The 22,785-nt window shown below is 43.5% G+C and overlaps 1 protein-coding gene across 2 annotated transcripts in view; it reads left to right on the top strand.

Moving 5' to 3' along the window:
• The window catches only part of LOC137290629 (zinc finger FYVE domain-containing protein 16-like), a 71,683-nt gene that overhangs the window by 24,257 nt on the left and 24,641 nt on the right, over positions 1-22,785 (top strand). For both annotated transcript variants that reach the window (XM_067821695.1, XM_067821696.1), the window contains exons 3-6: positions 8,706-10,805; positions 10,952-11,158; positions 11,406-11,638; positions 19,298-19,397. In XM_067821695.1, the coding sequence (XP_067677796.1) occupies positions 8,706-10,805; positions 10,952-11,158; positions 11,406-11,638; positions 19,298-19,397 (2,640 nt within the window). The remainder of the gene's footprint in view (positions 1-8,705; positions 10,806-10,951; positions 11,159-11,405; positions 11,639-19,297; positions 19,398-22,785) is intronic.

The following is a 22,785-nucleotide window of genomic DNA, read 5'->3' on the forward strand; positions in this document are numbered from 1 at the left end:
GTGATGGGCACTTGATGACTACGCAGTTGATGGTGTGATGGGCACTTGATGACTACGCAGTTGATGGTGTGATGGGCACTTGATGACTACGCAGTTGATAGATTGTGATGGGCACTTGATGACTACGCAGTTGATGGTGTGATGGGTGCATGATGACTACACATTTGATGGTGTGATGGGCACTTGATGACTACGCAGTTGATGGTGTGATGGAAACATGATGACTACACAGTTGATGGTGTGATGGGTGCATGATGACTATACAGTTGTTGGTGTGATGGGTGCATGATGACTACGCAGTTGATAGATTGTGATGGGCACTTGATGACTACGCAGTTGATGGTGTTATGGGCACTTGATGACTAAGCAGTTGATGGTGTGATGAGCACATGATGACTACGCAGTTGATAGATTGTGATGGGCACTTGATGACTACGCAGTTGATGGTGTGATGGGCACTTGATGACTACACAGTTGATGGTGTGATGAGCACATGATGACTACGCAGTTGATAGATTGTGATGGGCACTTGATGACTACGCAGTTGATGGTGTGATGGGCACTTGATGACTACGCAGTTGATGGTGTGATGGGCACATGATGACTACGCAGTTGATAGATTGTGATGGGCACATGATGACTACACAGTTGATGGATTGTGATGGGCACTTGATGACTACGCAGTTGATAGATTGTGATGGACACTTGATGACTACGCAGTTGATGGTGTGATGGGCACTTGATGACTACACAGTTGATGGTGTGGTGGGCACTTGATGACTACGCAGTTGATGGTGTGATGGGCACTTGATGACTACACAGTTGATGGTGTGGTGGGCACATGATGACTACGCAGTTGATAGATTGTGATGGGCACTTGATGACTACGCAGTTGATGGTGTGATGGGAACTTGATGACTGCACAGTTGATGGTGTGATGGGCACTTGATGACTACGCAGTTGATGGTGTGATGGGCACTTGATGACTACACAGTTGATGGTGTGATGGGCACATGATGACTACGCAGTTGATAGATTGTGATGGGCACTTGATGACTACGCAGTTGATGGTGTGATGGGCACTTGATGACTACGGAGTTGATAGATTGTGATGGGCACTTGATGACTACGCAGTTGATGGTGTGATGGGCACTTGATGACTACGCACTTGATGGTGTGATGGGCACTTGATGACTACGCAGTTGATAGATTGTGATGGGCACTTGATGACTACGCAGTTGATGGTGTGATGGGTGCATGATGACTACACATTTGATGGTGTGATGGGCACTTGATGACTACGCAGTTGATGGTGTGATGGGCACATGATGACTACACAGTTGATGGTGTGGTGGGCACATGATGACTACACAGTTGATGGTGTGATGGACACATGGTAACGTACACAGTTGATGGTGTGATGGGCACATGATGACTACACAGTCGATGGTGTGATGGGCACATGATGACTACACAGTCGATGGTGTGGTGGGCACATGATGAGTACACAGTTGATGGTGTGATGGGCACATGATGACTACGCAGTTGATGGTGTGATGGTTGCATGATGACTACACATTTGATGGTGTGATGGGCACATGATGACTACGCAGTTGATTGATTGTGATGGGCACATGATGACTACACAGTTGATAGATTGTGATGAGCACTTGATGACTACGTAGGTGAGAGATTGTGATGGGCACTTGATGACTACGCAGTTGATAATTTGTGATGGGCACTTGGTGACTACGCAGTTGATGGTGTGATGGGCACTTGATGACTACGCAGTTGATAGATTGTGCTGGGCACTTGATGACTACGCAGTTGATGGTGTGATGGGTGCATGATGACTACATATTTGATGGTGTGATGGGCACTTGATGACTACGCAGTTGATAGATTGTGATGAGCACATGATGACTACACAGTTGATGGTGTGATGGGCACTTGATGACTACACAGTTGATGGTGTGGTGGGCACATGATGACTACGCAGTTGATGGTGTGATGGGCACTTAATGACTACACAGTTGATGGTGTGATGGGCACTTGATGACTACGCAGTTGATGGTGTGATGGGCACTTGATGACTACGCAGTTGATGGTGTGATGAGCACTTGATGACTACGCAGTTGATAGATTGTGATGGGCACTTGATGACTACTCAGTTGATGGTGTGATGGGCACTTGATGACTACACAGTTGATGGTGTGATGGGCACTTGATGACTACGCAGTTGATAGATTGTGATGGGCACTTGATGACTACGCAGTTGATGGTGTGATGGGTGCATGATGACTACACATTTGATGGTGTGATGGGCACTTGATGACTACGCAGTTGATGGTGTGATGGGCACATGATGACTACACAGTTGATGGTGTGGTGGGCACATGATGACTACACAGTTGATGGTGTGATGGACACATGGTAACGTACACAGTTGATGGTGTGATGGGCACATGATGACTACACAGTCGATGGTGTGATGGGCACATGATGACTACACAGTCGATGGTGTGGTGGGCACATGATGAGTACACAGTTGATGGTGTGATGGGCACATGATGACTACGCAGTTGATGGTGTGATGGTTGCATGATGACTACACATTTGATGGTGTGATGGGCACATGATGACTACGCAGTTGATTGATTGTGATGGGCACATGATGACTACACAGTTGATAGATTGTGATGAGCACTTGATGACTACGTAGGTGAGAGATTGTGATGGGCACTTGATGACTACGCAGTTGATAATTTGTGATGGGCACTTGGTGACTACGCAGTTGATGGTGTGATGGGCACTTGATGACTACGCAGTTGATAGATTGTGCTGGGCACTTGATGACTACGCAGTTGATGGTGTGATGGGTGCATGATGACTACATATTTGATGGTGTGATGGGCACTTGATGACTACGCAGTTGATAGATTGTGATGAGCACATGATGACTACACAGTTGATGGTGTGATGGGCACTTGATGACTACACAGTTGATGGTGTGGTAGGCACATGATGACTACTCAGTTGATGGTGTGATGGGCACTTAATGACTACACAGTTGATGGTGTGATGGGCACTTGATGACTACGCAGTTGATGGTGTGATGGGCACTTGATGACTACGCAGTTGATGGTGTGATGGGCACTTGATGACTACGCAGTTGATGGTGTGATGAGCACTTGATGACTACGCAGTTGATAGATTGTGATGGGCACTTGATGACTACTCAGTTGATGGTGTGATGGGCACTTAGTGACTACACAGTTGATGGTGTGATGGGCACTTGATGACTACGCAGTTGATGGCGTGATGGGCACTTGATGACTACGCAGTTGATGGTGTGATGAGCACTTGATGACTACGCAGTTGATGGTATGATGGGCACTTGATGACTACGCAGTTGATGGTGTGATGGGCACTTGATGACTACGCAGTTGATGGTGTGATGGGCACTTGATGACTACGCAGTTGATTGATTGTGATGGACACTTGATGACTACGCAGTTGATGGTGTGATGGGCACTTGATGACTACGCAGTTGATAGATTGTGATGGGCACTTGATGACTACGCAGTTGATGGTGTGATGGGCACTTGATGACTACGCACTTGATGGTGTGATGGGCACTTGATGACTACGCAGTTGATAGATTGTGATGGGCACTTGATGACTACGCAGTTGATGGTGTGATGGGTGCATGATGACTACACATTTGATGGTGTGATGGGCACTTGATGACTACGCAGTTGATGGTGTGATGGGCACATGATGACTACACAGTTGATGGTGTGGTGGGCACATGATGACTACACAGTTGATGGTGTGATGGACACATGGTAACGTACACAGTTGATGGTGTGATGGGCACATGATGACTACACAGTCGATGGTGTGATGGGCACATGATGACTACACAGTTGATGGTGTGGTGGGCACATGATGAGTACACAGTTGATGGTGTGATGGGCACATGATGACTACGCAGTTGATGGTGTGATGGTTGCATGATGACTACACATTTGATGGTGTGATGGGCACATGATGACTACGCAGTTGATAGATTGTGATGGGCACATGATGACTACACAGTTGATAGATTGTGATGAGCACTTGATGACTACGTAGGTGAGAGATTGTGATGGGCACTTGATGACTACGCAGTTGATAATTTGTGATGGGCACTTGGTGACTACGCAGTTGATGGTGTGATGGGCACTTGATGACTGCGCAGTTGATAGATTGTGCTGGGCACTTGATGACTACGCAGTTGATGGTGTGATGGGTGCATGATGACTACATATTTGATGGTGTGATGGGCACTTGATGACTACGCAGTTGATAGATTGTGATGAGCACATGATGACTACACAGTTGATGGTGTGATGGGCACTTGATGACTACACAGTTGATGGTGTGGTGGGCACATGATGACTACGCAGTTGATGGTGTGATGGGCACTTAATGACTACACAGTTGATGGTGTGATGGGCACTTGATGACTACGCAGTTGATGGTGTGATGGGCACTTGATGACTACGCAGTTGATGGTGTGATGAGCACTTGATGACTACGCAGTTGATAGATTGTGATGGGCACTTGATGACTACTCAGTTGATGGTGTGATGGGCACTTAGTGACTACACAGTTGATGGTGTGATGGGCACTTGATGACTACGCAGTTGATGGTGTGATGGGCACTTGATGACTACGCAGTTGATGGTGTGATGAGCACTTGATGACTACGCAGTTGATAGATTGTGATGGGCACTTGATGACTACACAGTTGATAGATTGTGATGGGCACTTGATGACTACGCAGTTGATGGTGTGATGGGCACTTGATGACTACGCAGTTGATAGATTGTGATGGGCACTTGATGACTACGCAGTTGATGGTGTGATGAGCACTTGATGACTACGCAGTTGATGGTATGATGGGCACTTGATGACTACGCAGTTGATGGTGTGATGGGCACTTGATGACTACGCAGTTGATAGATTGTGATGGGCACTTGATGACTACGCAGTTGATGGTGTGATGGGCACTTGATGACTACGCAGTTGATGGTGTGATGGGCACTTGATGACTACGCAGTTGATTGATTGTGATGGACACTTGATGACTACGCAGTTGATGGTGTGATGGGTGCATGATGACTACACATTTGATGGTGTGATGGGCACTTGATGACTACGCAGTTGATGGTGTGATGGGCACATGATGACTACACAGTTGATGGTGTGGTGGGCACATGATGACTACACAGTTGATGGTGTGATGGGCACATGATGACTACACAGTTGATGGTGTGGTGGGCACATGATGACTACACAGTTGATTGTGTGATGGGTGCATGATGACTAGACATTTGATGGTGTGATGGGCACTTGATGACTACGCAGTTGATGGTGTGATGGGTGCATGATGACTACACAGTTGATGGTGTGATGGGCACTTGATGACTACACAGTTGATGGTGTGGTGGGTGCATGATGACTACACAGTTGATGGTGTGATGGGCACATGATGACTACACAGTTAATGGTGTGATGGGCGCATGATGACTACACAGTTGATGGTGTGATGGGCACATGATGACTACACAGTTGATGGTGTGATAGGCACATGATGACTATACAGTTGATGGTGTGATGGGCGCATGATGACTACACAGTTAATGGTGTGATGGGCAGATGATGACTACACAGTTGATGGTGTGATGGGCACATGATGACTACGCAGTTGATGGTGTGATGGGCACATGATGACTACACAGTTAATGGTGTGATGGGTGCATGATGACTACACATTTGATGGTGTGATGGGCACATGATGACTACACAGTTGATGGTGTGATGGGCACATGATGACTACACAGTTGATGGTGTGATAGGCGCATGATGACTATACAGTTGATGGTGTGATGGGCGCATGATGACTACACAGTTGATGGTGTGATGGGAACATGATGACTATACAGTTGATGGTGTGATGGGCGCATGATGACTATACAGTTGATGGTGTGATGGGCGCATGATGACTACACAGTTGATGGTGTGATGGGCACATGATGACTACTCAGTTGATGGTGTGATAGGCACATGATTAGACACTTGATGGTGTGATGGGTGCATGATGACTACATAGTTGATAGATTGTGATGGGCGCATGATGACTACACAGTTGATGGTGTGATGGGTGCATGATGACTATACAGTTGATGGTGTGATGGGTGCATGATAACTACGCAGTTGATGGTGTGATGGGTACATGATGACTACACATTTGATGGTGTGATGGGCACATGATGACTACACATTTGATGGTGTGATGGGCACATGATGACTACACAATTGATGGTGTGATGGGCACATGATGACTATACAGTTGATGGTGTGATGGGCACATGATGACTACACAGTTGATGGTGTGGTGGACACATGGTAACGTACACAGTTTATGGAATGTAGAGTGTTTGTCAATTGGCACTCAGCGATAGAGACCTGTTATGGTAGATGGTATAGATGATGACTTGCTTGTAGATTGGCACTCAGCAGTAGACACATTATGATGAATGTTATAGATTGTCATATGATGATAGAGACACAGAATGGTAGAGACACGTTATGGTAGAGAGACATTGTGATGGATGCTTTTAATAGTGACATGATGATAAAAACACATGATGGTTGAGATTTGTGACGGTAGACATGTTTGAAGCACATGATAGTAGGAACACATGATGGTAGAGACTTGTGACGGTAGAGACATTGTTGGAAGCACATGATAGTAGGGATACATGATGGTAGAGACTTGTGACAGTAGAGACATTGTTGAAAGCACATGATAGTAGGGACACATGATGGTAGAGACTTGTGACGGTAGAGACATTGTTGGAAGCACATGATAGTAGAGACACATGATGGTAGAGACTTGTGACAGTAGAGACATCGTTGGAAGCACATGATAGTAGAGACACATGATGGTAGAGACTTGTGATGGTAGAGACATTGTTGGAAGCACATGATAGTAGGGATACATGATGGTAGAGACTTGTGATGGTAGAGACACTGTTGGAAGCACATGATAGTAGGGATACATGATGGTAGAGACTTGTGACAGTAGAGACATTGTTGAAAGCACATGATAGTAGAGACACATGATGGTAGAGACTTGTGACAGTAGAGACATTGTTGGAAGCACATGATAGTAGGGATACATGATGGTAGAGACTTGTGACGGTAGAGACATTGTTGGAAGCACATGATAGTAGGGACACATGATGGTAGAGACTTGTGACGGTAGAGACATTGTTGGAAGCACATGATAGTAGGGACACATGATGGTAGAGACTTGTGACGGTAAATGGCATAAGTGTTCCTTTATCCCAGTATTCCTCATAACAGAAATTGTGTTGTTTTGATCCCCCAGTTGTATTTAGATTCCAAGATTGTGTGATGCTTGATCTGTCAGTACTATACCTACATTGTTGTGACAGTAAATCTGTCCAAATGCCACAAGCTTCATTATGCTGGACCTTTAATTTAGACCTGATTTGTGATTTGTAAACAGACATGGATAACACCATTGGATAAACTCGCATTAATGAGCGTAAGTGAAGGTTTCTTGTTCTTCATAGACTTGACTTAGACTTGTTCTGAAAATCTCTTTTGACTTTTCAAGGTGTTACTTAGTTACTGTTTAATAGCACTTGATGCAAGAACCTATGATATTTTGTGCATGATAATGACTTGGTGTGACTGAAGGAGATTGGTAGCTGAGATCAATACAAACACCAAGGTATCTCCAGTGTCATAAAGTGTCACTGTCTGAGGCTGTCTCAGCATGTGACCATGTCGTGCAGCACAAGCTGCTTACAATGCCAGCCAGCCAGCCATGTGCCCTAGAACACTCTGTTCCCTCACACACACATACACAACTTGCACACCACTGCTAGTTCACCTAGCCATGGATTTTTGGCGAAGGAAGGAACTAAATTTGTTCTTCTATGGTAAGTTGTTGTGGCATCAACAATGATTTTGTTTCTTTGTACTATGACTGCTATGACTTTTCAATAGTTTTCACAGCTTGGCTGAGATACTGACTGCTATTTTAAAGAATATGTTGTGCATTTATCCTGTGTATGTATGATATGTCTTAAAACAGAAGGCCTAAAGTCAGCTGTAACTTTGAGGTTGGTGTCTTCGATGGTATATGTTGAAGTATGAATATTTGATCATTTGATCATAGGAAACAGGTGCTTCTTCATCATCAGCAGTGATGTTGCCTGGTCCATGTGTCACATGTTGCCTGGTCCATGTGTCACATGTTGCCTGGTCCATGTGTCACATGTTGCCTGGTCCATGTGTCACATGTTGCCTGGTCCATGTGTCACATGTTGCCTGGTCCATGTGTCACATGTTGCCTGGTCCATGTGTCACATGAGACAGGTGACAAGTTATATGCTTCAGTATGGGAGAAAACACCTGCTTTGTCCTATACCTAAACTATTTCAGGGAAATATGGAAAACCTGTTTGATTTTTCCCTACTTGTCTTGTTACATGTAGCCACCATATGCTGTCCTGATTGGGTAAGTTTTGTTTGAAATAAAGTAAACATGGAGTGAGTTGTCAGTATTATACTTGAGTGCATGCCTCGTGAGAGTTTCTCATGTTGTATGTTGCGTTGCAGAGAAGGCTGCAGACTCTCTGACCCCTGGCCAGGAAGTGAGGCCGAGCGGCTACTCTGAGTATCTGGAGTCCCACCGAGACAAGCCATGGGAGTCTCTGGCAGAAGTCCCTGTGTCTGCGCTAGGTATGCAGCTGGGATATGGCCTGGCAGGGAAGGGAAGCTTGGAAGGTAGCATGTACGACTATGATACTCCATATGATGCAGGGGGTAACAGAAAACACGACTTCGTTGATGCAACTCATCTGGCAAATCTAAAGAGAAATGTCGCCAATGTGGAGTTCGGCCGAGGTGACTTGGACCTTGGTGGTAGCATTCAGTATGGCAGTGGTGACAAACAGGATAGTCTTCAGCACAGGATTAGCTTGTCTGAAAAGGAAACTGATGTAGTGTCCAAGAGTAATGATCTGTCTATTGAATCAAACTCAATCTTGACATTGACAGCCTCAGGAGAGGCGGAGAAAGAACACTGGAACAATTCTCATCAGGGCATGGTTGATGGTGATAATGATATTGGTGGTTCTGTGTATTCCAAACATAATGGCTCAGTTGTTAATGATAACTTCCAGAACTCAACAAAAGGCTTGGTAGCTTCCCAGGTGACAGCAGTGCAGACTGATGCCTTGACACCCAGGTCTGAGAGAGAACTTGATTCCATACCATTTCCAAAGTCTGACATTATTGTTGATGGACATGGAAATTCTGAAGTTAATGTTATAACTAATTTCCATGAACATAATTCAATACCCATTGGGTCTAAGCCTCATGACCCCTATCAGCATTCTGCACCCTATGCAAGACTTGAGTCAGTTCCCACAAAACAGGCAGACTCTGTGCTGATGGATTCCAACACCAAGTCAACAGATAAATCACCTGGTATGCAGTTTTCTGATAATGTATATGGGACAAAATTAGGTCATGGTCATTCCCAGTCTACAGGAGGATCAACTGTGGGCTTTGACAGTGTTGGTGGTGATGTTGATGAAAATGAAATTGATCAGTATCTCAATGACTCATTTGGCACATCTGACAGTAAGCAAGAGAACCAGCATGGTTTACCTAAACAGGTTAATCCAGACATTGTGCTTGACATTGGGAGGAGTGAAAACTTCATGAATGATCAAAAGAGCATTGTGCAATATTCTCTTCTACCAGGCCCTGGTGGCATGGCAAGTGATCCTTCACAGATTCCTCATTCAGAGGGGATAGATGTGTCAAAGAACCAAACTCAAGTCTGTGAATTAATGAATAGTAAACAGTCGCAAAATGCGTATAATGATTCTGATGTGTTGACACAGATTGGCGGTCAAGATCAGATGAGAGTTACAGATCTTGTTTCTACTCTTCAGTCCAATTCAAGGGATGTTTCGCCTGACTCAAGGAAACAAGAAGGTTCCTGTGGAAGTGTGAACTCAGCATCTGAAGAATCGTCTTTAAGTGATGCTGGAAGATATGGCTGTGCTGGTGGGTCTTTGGAGGCCAACTCCAGCCCCAGTGAACAGGGCAGTCCTCCAACTGTTGGGATAGGAGCCAGACCTAAAGATCCATCCTCCATTAAAAAGAATCGCCCTAATAGCTTGTTAGGACTTTCAAAAGTCAATATGGCTTCTACATATAATATTGTTCATGAGGTATCTGAAACTTCTGAATATGTAGCTGAAATGGCAGAAGGCCATTTGCTAGCAGAGTCCTCCAAGAGTGGTGACATGTCTGCTAGTGAGACGATAGATCCACCTCCTGGCTATGTTAATCAGTATGGAGGTAGTTTCCCACAGCCGCCTGGAGGAGAAGTGGGGGAGGTTCCTCCTGCTCCTGCCAGTGAACAAAAACAACTGACAAACTTTGAAATCCGTCAACAGATAGAGCAGGAGCAAAGACAGAGGATGGACAGGATGTTGGTTGGGCAACACAATAACCAGCTCAGCCAACAAGGACAGCCTAATGACCAGCCTGTAGATGGGATGATGGAAGGGGAAGCAAGTGAAGAGGAGATGGTTGGAGAGGTCACTACCTTGACTGGACTTGGGGAGACGATGGATGACATGCCAATAATGAGGCGTGGTGAGGAGCAGCTTGTCCAACCAGGACTCAACGTACCAGCTGGTAAGTGTTGATACCTTGACACATTCTTCAGTGGTAAATTACTTAAGCTCAACCTTTATTTTTTATCTTAGTGGTGTTGCTTCAAGAGTGTACACCATGTGGACAAGTTGTTGGATACAATTGATATAGTACCCATGCATTTCTAGGTATGCCAGCTCGACCCCACTCTTGGAGCCCAGGATCAGGTCAGATCGCCCCACCAGGCAAACTAAGGCGTCCCACCAGTTTGAACTTGCCCCCTCGGGGAGAACTTGCCATGGCTGGTGACCGGTCCCCGGATACAAGTGGGCGGATAAGGGGCATTGGAATGATGCAGGATGAGATCCCCGAGGAGGACACAGCCGAGCAGTCAGGTACATAGAGCATTTTTCCAAACAAATGGGTGTTGTAGCTTTGCCAACATTAAGCCTATTTTAGTCTGAAACAATGGCAATATCATAATATTCTTGCTAACAATCTGTCAATTTGAGATATTATTTAATTAGTTTCCACTAATAAAATAAAAAGTAATGGAAATTTATAAAATTCTTGTCAAACTGATTCCCTTTTTTCTGTCTGTAAGTCAGTCGTGAAGAATGTGATTTTATGTTGTGCTTGCAGTAGGGGAAGAATACAGTGAAGGTGATGAGGGGCTTACAGAAGCATCTGGGGTAACAGATGAGGAGGGTTCTCTACCCATGTCTAATGAACCTCCCCCACCCTCCATTATCCACTCCAACCTGGGTCGGGTGGCCCCCACTTGGGTGCCAGACCATGAGGCACCCAACTGTATGCAGTGCCAGGCCAAATTCACATTCACCAAGAGGAGGCATCACTGTCGAGCCTGTGGCAAGGTCAGTAAGGTCATGGAGTCCAGAGGCAGGCCAGAGTTGACTCATTTTTATTCCCTGTGTGTGTCTGTGCACATTTCTCCTTTCTGAAGCAGAACTTAAAACCGTTCACTATTTTTTCACCAAACTTGGCACGTAGATAGATCTGGTGGTGTACTGGTGCCTTTTGGTAGTTTTGGAATTCTGAATAAAATATTTTTTATGTTTCCATAGCAACGTTCCAAAGTTTGACTTTGACTGAATTTGGTGGGTGTGCTCTTTTCCTGCGGAGAACTTTAAAGCTGTTCAATATTTCATCCTCAGAGCTTGCGCATTGACTGGTCTGGTGGTGTACTGGTGCAGTTTGGTTGTTTTGGAATTCTTAATGAAGTATATTTTCCATTTCCATGGCAACAAGTTTGACTTTGAAGTTGGTGATAGTGTTCATTACCGGAGCAGAACTGTAAAACCTTTCAATATTTCCTCACCAAATTTAGCATGTAGATTGGTCTGATGGTGTACTGGTGCCTTTGGTAATTTTGGAATTCTGAATGGAGTATTTTCAATAATCTCCTTCCACTTTGCCAAAACTTTTGACATTGTCATAACTGGTAGATGTATTCATGAAGAGTATTTTGCCAATGTAGGGGATATTGATGACTTTGTTTTCTTGTCACTTAGTCAAGTTGTGTGATCATGGTATAATTTTTCCATATCCTGACTCATGCTTCATTGTTTATCTCCTCTTCCTGGCGAGGGTAGTGGAACACCTGAAATCCCTTGAAGTTCCCTTCACACTGACCCATGTGTTACCTCCCTTGCATGCACATGGTCAGCTGACCGCCGCGATACTTCACTCTCCCCCATATCACCTGACGAGGACGGCTGAAGGCACCCGAGGTCCTGTATAAGGCGATAAGTCTTTTTCTAACTAAATTTGTGTTGTATTCGGTTTTTGATTGATATATATATTATTATTATACAAATTTGTGATTATTGTGCCTTTTACTAACATGTATTTCATCAACTGAGACTTAGTTTGTTTTCAGTGCAGGTTACGGCTGTTGGCGGTTGACCCGCATTTACTTGCCGGCGTGTAAACCTTTGTGTTCTGCTCATACTCGTTGTAAATATTGTATTAATTTGTCAGCCGTATCTCCGAGGTTGTGTCCAGGGTCGGGCGAGTGCCCTGCCAAGACTCAGAAGAGCAGGCAGGGCCGTCACAGACCAAGAAATCTAAGTCATCAAGTCGAAGTCTTCGCCTGTAAGATCATTGCAGAATCATCCCTGTTTGATGAAGTAGTCATTCGGGGAAGAACGTCAATGTTTTGACGAGTCTCCGTTATCATACGGAGTCGCATGTCGGCTTAAACCTCGGGCATCGTAGACAGCTCTTCAACACAGTCATCAATGCTTGCACCGCATGCATTCGTTGCAGGCACTTTGATGCAACAATTCACAGCGCAGATGATGAATCTTACGGAGCGATGGTTGGAAGAGGAAAGACGACTGCACTCATCAACGATGTCGTCTGCGAATCTGCGAGAGCATTCATCTAGGTCTGCACTCACGTCTGATGATGAAGAAGAGGTGTACGCACGCACTCCAGAAGATCCAGGTCAGATCTCGCAGCACAGAAAAGGATATACCCATGCCGAGTGAGTGCACTCGCACAAGTAGTTATACTCGGGTGAGTGCACTTGTGTCTCCTTCAGTCTTCATCCTCCCCTTCCGACTTAGACTCACACAGTTGTGATCGTCAATGATCTATGAATTCATCTTACTCTAAGAAGAATGAAGTTAGACACCATCGTGATTTGTCACCGACGGAAGCCTTATTTTTGGACTCAAAATTCACATCGTGTATCATGAATGGTCTGGACTTAGTGTCATCATCCAAGGATTCCAACTAACCCAACACATATAGGATGAAGAAGGAAGACGTGCATTCACGTTTCCAGAATCTACGAGTTCTGAGAAAGTTATCTACGGCATTCAAGTCTGCAACGATCTTACAAGATAGAGGACATTGGGACGGGCTCGATTTAGACTCTCATCTCAAATTCAGCAATCCTGCTCAGAAGAAAGATCAGCAGTTTATGTCTGAACACCTCGTCTCAACTACTGCGGGACTGAATCTACTCCCTCAACAAGATTGAAGAGGTAACAAGGATGATTGCTCAAGAAGTTAGAGAAGTCATGATGATCAAGTCCATTGACACCTTGATTGCTGATTACTTGATGTAAAATGAAATAAAACAATAAAGTCAACATAACAATGTTTTATAGATGGTGCCGTTTTCACCAAACAATTTAGGTGCCGTTCTGCTGTGGTGCCGTTGTAGCCGTAACCCAAACAGACAAGTCGACGATGAATATGTCATGTACCTGGAAGACAGTTTGTCTAAAATCAGCTTCAGAGGGTGGAAATTTCTTTTTGCACGCTTTATTCATCTAGACACGTGTTCGCTAGACTAACAGGTAGTCTCTGAAATGAACATATTTTTCTGAAAAAACGTTCATAGTGAAAAAAAATAATATAATGAAATGGAGCCCTGAGACTTTCTTCATTTTCAGAGACTAAACAAATCTGCAGAGCGATAATTTCTTGGAATTTCTCAACACGTGCAAAGATTCTCATCACCCATTACTGACATGCCACTGAAGGTGTATGTGACAGGCCTATTTATTGCCCCCAACATCACTCTACCCAGCACGACCCGCACTTCCTCTCAGTGTGGTGTGGGCAGCTCAGGGGAAGTATCAAGCATCACAACCACATAGCTCAGGGTTAAACTAGCATCTCTTGAGACTAATGCTGTGGCTGGAAAACTGGATGTATCCAAAACTCAACAAAGATATCAAATATAATTTTTTCGTCAAATCAAAATATTCTGTCTGCATTATATACGGCAGTTTGACTGAAATCACATGGAACAGGCAAAAACTGTTCATTGGAAGTAGTAAGACAGAGCCATGTCTTTGAAATTTTTTACAAGTAACAGTTAACAGGAAATGTTCAACACACATAGTATGTAGAAAATGTTCACATGAGGTCACTCATATGGACAGTACATTGTGCTGTCTTGTAAAACCCTTTGAAAAGACTGCCATCGATTTGTACCAGTCCTGTGGAACTGAAGGCACAAAACAACTGAGATAAACAACAGTCTATTGTACAAATCCTGAAGCAAATATATCCAAGAAAGCCCATGCAAGTGGCAAGTCTAGATTCCCTTAGCTTCTGAAAGTGAAGAAAGTCTCAGTCTCCATTTTATTATGTTATTCTTAATTTTTTAACTCTTACCTTTTCCCACTAAAATATGTTCATTTCAGAGAGTAGTTGTTAGTCTACCGAAGACATTGTGAGTCGAGGGACTCGCTCAGGAAGGAGGATCAGGAATCTTGGATAAAACCCGACACATGTTGCCTCGCTGTGAGAGGACAGGGCAGGAGGTCTTAGCCAAGTGTGGGACCATGGGGAGCTGTGGGGGAGTCTCCCCATGAATTTATACTAAACACCAGTGACAGCTACAGATCAACTGATAATTACTAGCCATATACTGGGTATGAATTCAGCAGATTGGTACAGACCCTGAAGCTATGGAAATCTAGATTTCCCACATTTTCTAGACTTGCATGAGCTTTCTTGGATATTTATACTTCAGGGTCTGTAGCACAGACTACGTGTTCGCCAAATAGTATGGTTACGGACAAGCCTAAAAGCTAGCAAGGGTATCACCATTTGAACAAGATTTCATGATGATCAGTTATCTGCTACACTGGTGACGTCACATCTACAATCTGATTGGTCCCCGAGAGACAACGCCCTGTAAAGAAAGCTAGTGACGTTACATCTACAATCTGATTGGTCCTCAAGAGACAGTGCCCTGTGCAGAATGTGATGTTATTTTTCCAGTGTTAGGAAGTCATCTACATTTGACCTGTAGTCATTCAACGATGGAAAGATGTCGTTTTCACACTACTTTAGCAGTCTACAGTGTCATTTGATTGTTCAGATGGCATAGAGATCTTCTACAGCAGACTCAATGTTGCCTATCAGGAGGCTTGCAGCAATGAAGGGCAGTTTCTGATCGGACAGCCAGCCAGTTATAAATAGACTTACTTTGAATGTCAACACATTCAGGGTTGATGATCTGAAGACGAAGAATGACGCATCTTCATGACATACAAGCTCATCATGAGAGAAGTCAACTCAGTCTACAGTTGGACTTCACTATCAGGCTACTAACTCAGCTTGAATGACTTGAGAATCTAATCCTTTTCAACGGCCAGCATTACCAATGGACAGTCCTACCATTGGGAATATCTTTGGTCCCATGGCTATTTACACGGATAACTAAACCCATAGTCAATTATCTACACCTCAGTCAACTGAGACTACAATTAGACTTCACAATCAGGCTACTAACACAACTGGGATGGTTAGCAAATCACCTAAAATCGAAACTGGAACCTCAACAAGATATCAAATTCCTCAGGATTTGTTTCGTCACTACGTTGAATCAGATTGTAGTTCCGGGGAACCGGAGGGTCAGGATTCAAGATATGATAATGCAAGCTCTACTCTCTCCGCTAACACTTTGACAATGGCAGTGTCTACTAGGCCTCCTGATGTCAGTGCAAGATATGACCAGAAGAGGAAGACTGCAGTTGCATCCCTTACAACGATTCTTGAATGTTCATCTCAACAACAGAGGACAGATTCCACTCCCAGACAGTCTGAAGCCTTTTCTGATGTGGTGGACTTGCTGATCGAATGTCTGTGAAGGAACCTATATGTTAGAGCTGGTTTTCAACAACCACCTCTATGTAGACGCATCTCTACAAGGATGGGGAGTTCATCTAGGAAACGAGGTAGCAGGAGGAATCTGGAACGAAGAGGAACAGGCTCTTCACATCAGCCAGCTGGAAATGAAAATGGTCATTCATTCCATCCACCACTGGTCGACAGCATTGAGAGACAAGTTACTAATGATCCATAAGGACAAGTCAGCAGTATCTTTTTACATAAACAAACTAAGGTCAACAAGATCACTATCTCTACTACACCTAACGTTTCAACGGTTCAACTTAGTCGACAGTCTGAATCTTCAAGTAAAAGCATGTCACATACCAGGAGCATACAACGTCATGGCAGATGTCCTATCTCGTCCCCTTCGTCCATCTCCAACAGAACGGATGCTGCATCGGAAAGTGTTTCAACTAATCAGTCAAGCATTTGGATCACCGCAAATAGACCTATTTGCAACAAGATTTAACAAACATAACAACCTTTGTGTAGCCAGTACCAGATCCCTTAGCCTGGACAACAAACACTCTCAGCATTCCATGGGAAGGACTAAACGCGTACGCACACAAACCAAATGCACGGCCAACCATCGGTATTTTGTCTTCACGTATGGACCATATTAAGACTCGTTTGAAATGCAGAGGATATTCGGCGAGAGCTGAGAAAGCAGTCAACTTAGCCTTACGGAAATCCTCTCGCACACTTTATGATGACAAGTGGAAACAGTTTGAGACATACAAGGGAAAAAGGGATTTTCGGTGAACAAGGCAACTCATCCTCAAATAGCAGATTATTTATGGTAATTACACCATTCTAAGGGTCTGAAAGGTTCTACATTATCTACATACTTAGCAGCTCTCAGCTCAGTCGTCACCATGAGAACAGGGACCTAGTTGACGGAAGTACCAGTGCTTCTTGACTTACTATGTTCGTTCAAGTTCGAAGATCAACAATACAGATTTAGAGCTCCAGCATGGGACCTAAATATTGTACTCCAACATCTCACAAGTGATGCATATGAACCACTTGATTGGACTTCAATTGAAGTGTTAACTCAAAAGACTTTTTTTACTTGCCCTGGCTACAGCTGCAAGAATGTCAGAAATTCATTCTCTAGACTTTCATCGAAGGAAGTTTGATACAAGTCGCCAAGAAACAGCTCATTTGGGTCTAAGATGGGATTTTATAGCAAAGAATCAACTACCAGGTCAACCAGATAGACAGTTCCGTATACCGGCTTTGTCTTCAATCTTACAACCTCACGATACACAAGATTTATCATTATGTCCAGTCAGAGCATTGAAATATACATTGCACATACCAAGTCAAGAAGACAACGGTTCAAGCGCCTTTTTATCCCTATATCCACTGAGACACCCACGGAAGTATCCCGCAACACTATCTCAGTGTAGATTAGAACTGTTATACTGAGAGCATATAATGCAGCATGATTAGACCCACCGCAAGCTTCTAACCCACATGAAGTCAGAGCCTTGGCCTTTACACTTGCGCTACATGGGAATTGTTCACTATCTACTATTATGGATGGCTATTTTTGGAAGTCAAACACAGTGTTCGCCAACCATTACCTGCGACGCATAGCCACGGAAAATGTCACTGGCATTCATCAGTTTGGACCACTTGTCTCCTGACGCTCTGCAGAGTATTTTGGTGGAAAGTCTATGCGCACGTCTTGAACAGACTAGCATAAGCGATTATGACCTTGTATTCATTATGAAGATAATAGTCGCATTTAGTTGCATCAGAAACTAACAGGACGCTAACTATAGCTGGTATCGTCACGTACCAGTCAACAAAGCCTTTTATGGAAGACAAGTTCGACAGGATGTTATTGGTCAGATTCAGTAAGCAAATAAGCATGAGTCAGAATATGGAAAAATACGTAATTTTCTGAATAAAATTGATATTTTATACTTATCCTGACTCATGGTGAAAGCCCTCCCAACCGCCCCTCTCAGACAACCTGAATTCTCATATTCTTGTGTCGGGCGATTATAGGAGAGAGTGAAGTATCACGGCGGTCAGCTGACCATGTGGCGGGAAAGGGAGGTAATACTTGGGTGAGTATGAATTTTATGTCTGCGTCTTTTAGGAGGGAACTTCAAGGGATTTCAGGTGTTCCACTACCTTTGCCAGGAAGAGGAGATAAGCAGTTAAGCATGAGTCAGGATAAGTATAAAACATCAATTTTGTTCAGAAAATTACATTTTTATAGACAACAATGTGAAACTAGATTTAGTCTTGATAAGTCTTATGAGATTCTTGAGACGTATTCAGATATTCAGATGTTGGTGAATATATGAGACGAGTACATGTGTGACAACTTCTTTATTGTATAACAAGACATTTCAAGTGATTGAAGAAGAGGCAAGAACCAACGCAGAAAGGTTGTATTATAAAATAAGGAAGAAGTTGTGATCCATATACACTCAGGATGAGTCATGATGAAAATTCTCAATGATTTTGTAAGAGTGATATTAAGATGTATTTTGGTCTTATCAGAAAAATCAGTGTATTGACTTTTCTTATCTAAGACCAAATCGTTGTGAAGCCACAAGTTACAGTCAGTTGTGCAACCTTGTTTCTTCAGGTGGTTTGCTCGCTTCTGTGTGATGGATTCGAAAATAGGTCTCAACTGTTGAAGCATATCTAGCGATGAAGTTAAAATTGTGTAGCACAAGGACCAAAACTGAGGTTAGAGGATAGAAGTAAAGATTCAGATGCCATTCTAATTTCATTTTTGATTCACCAACTTTTCAAATGCTGATCAAACAATTCTTAAGAATTAAGTTGTGGGTCTTTTTCACCTATTGAAGTGTGACTTTATGAAGATATCTTCTGTTCTTCAGGTCTTCTGTTCAACATGCTGCAGCCAGAAGAGTGCCCTGGCCTACATGGACTTGAAGGAGGCTCGGGTGTGTCAACAGTGTCATCAGCTTCTCCAGTCAGGTGAGACACACTAAAGCAACAGACAGACCAGGGGTCACCAGGATAGACAGACAGGTCAGGACAGATAAACCAGGAACAGACAGACCGGGATATAGGACAGATAGACGGAAATGACAGACAGACATGGAACTACAGGACAGACAGACAGACAGACAGACAGACAGACAGACCGGGATATAGTAGAGACGGATGGACCACCAAGGTAGACCAGGGACCACTAGGACAGACAGACCAAGGACCATCACGACAGACAGGTCAAGATCACTTGGCCAGACAGACCATTTGACCACCAGGACAGACAGACAAACCAAGGGCTGCCATGACAGATAGACAGACCAGGCCCAGCAGGACAGATAGACTAGGACCACCAGGACAGACAAGGATAGGCAGACAGACTAGGAACCACAAGGACAGGCTTACCAGGAACCACTGAGACCGACAGACTAGGAACCACCAAGACCCAACAGACCACCAGGAGACGCAACAGACCATTGGCCACCAGTATAGACTGACAGACCCAAGGACTACCAGGAAAAACTGACCAGGGACAGGCCAACAGACCAAGGACCACCAGGACATACAGACAGATCAGGGACCACCAAGACTGACAGACAAGAGACCACCAGGACAGGTCATGGCAAGATGGTGACTGGCTGGGAAGAGGAGGATGAAGAAGGAAACTTTATTACAGCATTTATCCTCAAGAGTGTTTCACAATACTCTTGACTAATGCTTCTCTTGACACACAACACTCTCACTACTGCCATCCTCTTGATGGATACTCATTGTTCAAGCTTCCTGATAAACCTGGAGAAGGCCTCTCATCTCATAATCCACCTCTGTCAGTCACATGCAGATAATGTGGGCGGGGCAGTCAGACCACCTGTCTCTCTTCTTTGATTGACATTTAGTGAGCATGTTCCTAGACCACTGCATCTTCAGCTTTCTCGCATGTGTCAGTGCCTAATCCAGTGTTGGTGTGTGTCAGCCCTATAACAATCAAATTATTCAAATTTATTTCTTGTGTCAAACTTGTCTGGTCTTATTTTGACATAAAATAAGGAAATTTGCCAAAAATATCGTTTCATTCTCATTATTTTTCCTTGTCATGACTTATTGCTTCTCTCTCCTTAAATCTGAGACATGGTGGAAATGTTCTGTGTCATGTTCCTCAAGAACAGTGAAAACATCTTACCCCCCACTGCACTGGCTCCCTCCATGACTTGCTGGTGACATATCACTCTGTAGTTTCCCTCTGTGGAATGGTTGGGGAAAATATCTGTTTTGTATCCAAGCTATCCCATAAAAATTAGTAGACTTTTCAGAAATTTTGGCTTGGATTATCTTTGATATGGTTTTGTGGTTTGTTTTTTTTCAAAGTGGTGATTAATTAGAGACAGTTTTTGTGTTTTTGATAAGAGATTCACACAGAACTTGTTTCAACATGTGTCCTTACACATTGCAGCTTAGATGATAGTTTTTGTGCTCTTGTCTGTATAATGAGTTTGCACATTTTTTCTTTGTCGTGCAGTGAAAGTAGATGGACAAAAAAGAGGGAAATGTCAAGGTTGTTATTGTAGTCATTCTCACTGGCAGAAAAGATTATACAGCATTTGGGGGACTTTGAGTTTGTTCCTACACATTGTACAGGAATTTTATTCTTCAGTCTGTTGATATAAATATTTTTCAGTCATTATGAGCCTTGTTGTCACAAGACTCTATCATTGGTGCAAGGCCCATAGGACTCACTATGACACATACTGGTGACAAACGGAAATTGTCGTCACGAGATCACTAGTACTTCAGAAATGGGTGAAATTGAAGATGACTAGAAAAAGACGTCTTTCATGAAGCCAGTGGCAACAGTCACCACTGGATACATGAACCCTTCTCCAATGGAAGACGTGCACTAACCTATAATGTGTCCCAGGCCTCCATGCAGCCATTGGTGACCTTGCTGGACAAACCTCTCACCAGTAAAAGAAGAAAAATGTGATGTGTTTTAGGGATTTTCATAAGACTTAAGAGTCTCCCTCCATGCAGGCCTCCATGAGGTAGATCAGCTGTCAACATTCATACAACCATCTACTCTTTCATTAGCGATCATGAGCATTTATCAGAAAGGCTGCATGTAGCCTTAGACCTGTACACAGCCTTAGACCTTCACATAGCCTCAGAGCATCACACAATCTCAGAAGCCTCTAATATGTCAAGGTAATTACCAACCACCTTTGATGTGAATAGTTGTATATGAATAATGAAGTTGTAGAACACAGCAAAGATCAAGTTGATCAAGTCCATTCAGACTATGAACTCCCGAGAATTCAATTGATAAGTCGTTCTTGAGGCAGATCACTTTGTGGACATTTTGTGGTCTTAGGAGGACACAGAAGGCTCACAAAAAATCAGCTTACCAAGGCAACATGACAAACATTGCATGCTCCATCTCCGACAGAAGTGTGAAACCAGTGCAGGAGACATATCGCTTTGCTCGGTCAGAGCTCTTCGTGTTTATCTGCAAAGAATGACACTAGGAAGAAGAAAGTTTAAGAGGATATTCATAAATACACACCCGTGTAGATGAACAAATGTGTTTGTGCTGGATGTCAGGTTTTCCATTTCATCCATCATGGATGTTGGATACTGGCGTGGACAACCTTTATCTCAGGGTTTTCCCAACAACATAACACTGGCATTCATGAGTTTGGTCCTTACCTTTCAGAACAAATGACATTACCCAAATTCATGTAGAATTGTGGAAGTGAGTTTACTGATCCATGACTGAGAGTCAGTGCCCCCATTTAACTGAGTAATTCAGAGCATAAGTGACATGATTCCATAAATTTACAACCTATTCTTAACATGTGGATCATCCTAAGATTACAAAGATTCGTATTGACATGCAAGTCTAATCCACAAAACTCTTTAAGATTTCCTTTGTTGCAAAAGGATGTTTGTATCACTTTTCTTGAAGATTCTGGAGGATTATCTTGGGAGTTATGAACATGAATTCAAATTTAGCGTGGGTGGCTACTTCCGACCGATTCAAACTAATAGTGTGAGTCAGGATTAAGAATAAAATACATTTTTTTTTCTTAAAAAAATGATTTTATACTTATCCTGAATCATACCCTAAAGAATCCCTCCAGGCATCCCTGGTCACTACTACTATTTTTTGCCATGTGTACATTTTTTGCCATGTGGCTCATCATGTGGGAGATGAGCACATGTGCACATGAGCAATGGAGGGGTGTGTTTGGATGAGATGTTTTTACTGTCTATGTGGAACATAACAAGGCATTTCTGACATGTCTTGGAGCAGAGGAGAGAGAAGCAAATAGTATGAGTCAGAATAAGTGTAAAATAATATTTGTTCTCTAAAATTACA

The sequence above is a fragment of the Haliotis asinina genome, chromosome 7 (genome assembly GCF_037392515.1).
Source record: "Haliotis asinina isolate JCU_RB_2024 chromosome 7, JCU_Hal_asi_v2, whole genome shotgun sequence".
NCBI classification, from domain to species: domain Eukaryota; kingdom Metazoa; phylum Mollusca; class Gastropoda; order Lepetellida; family Haliotidae; genus Haliotis; species Haliotis asinina.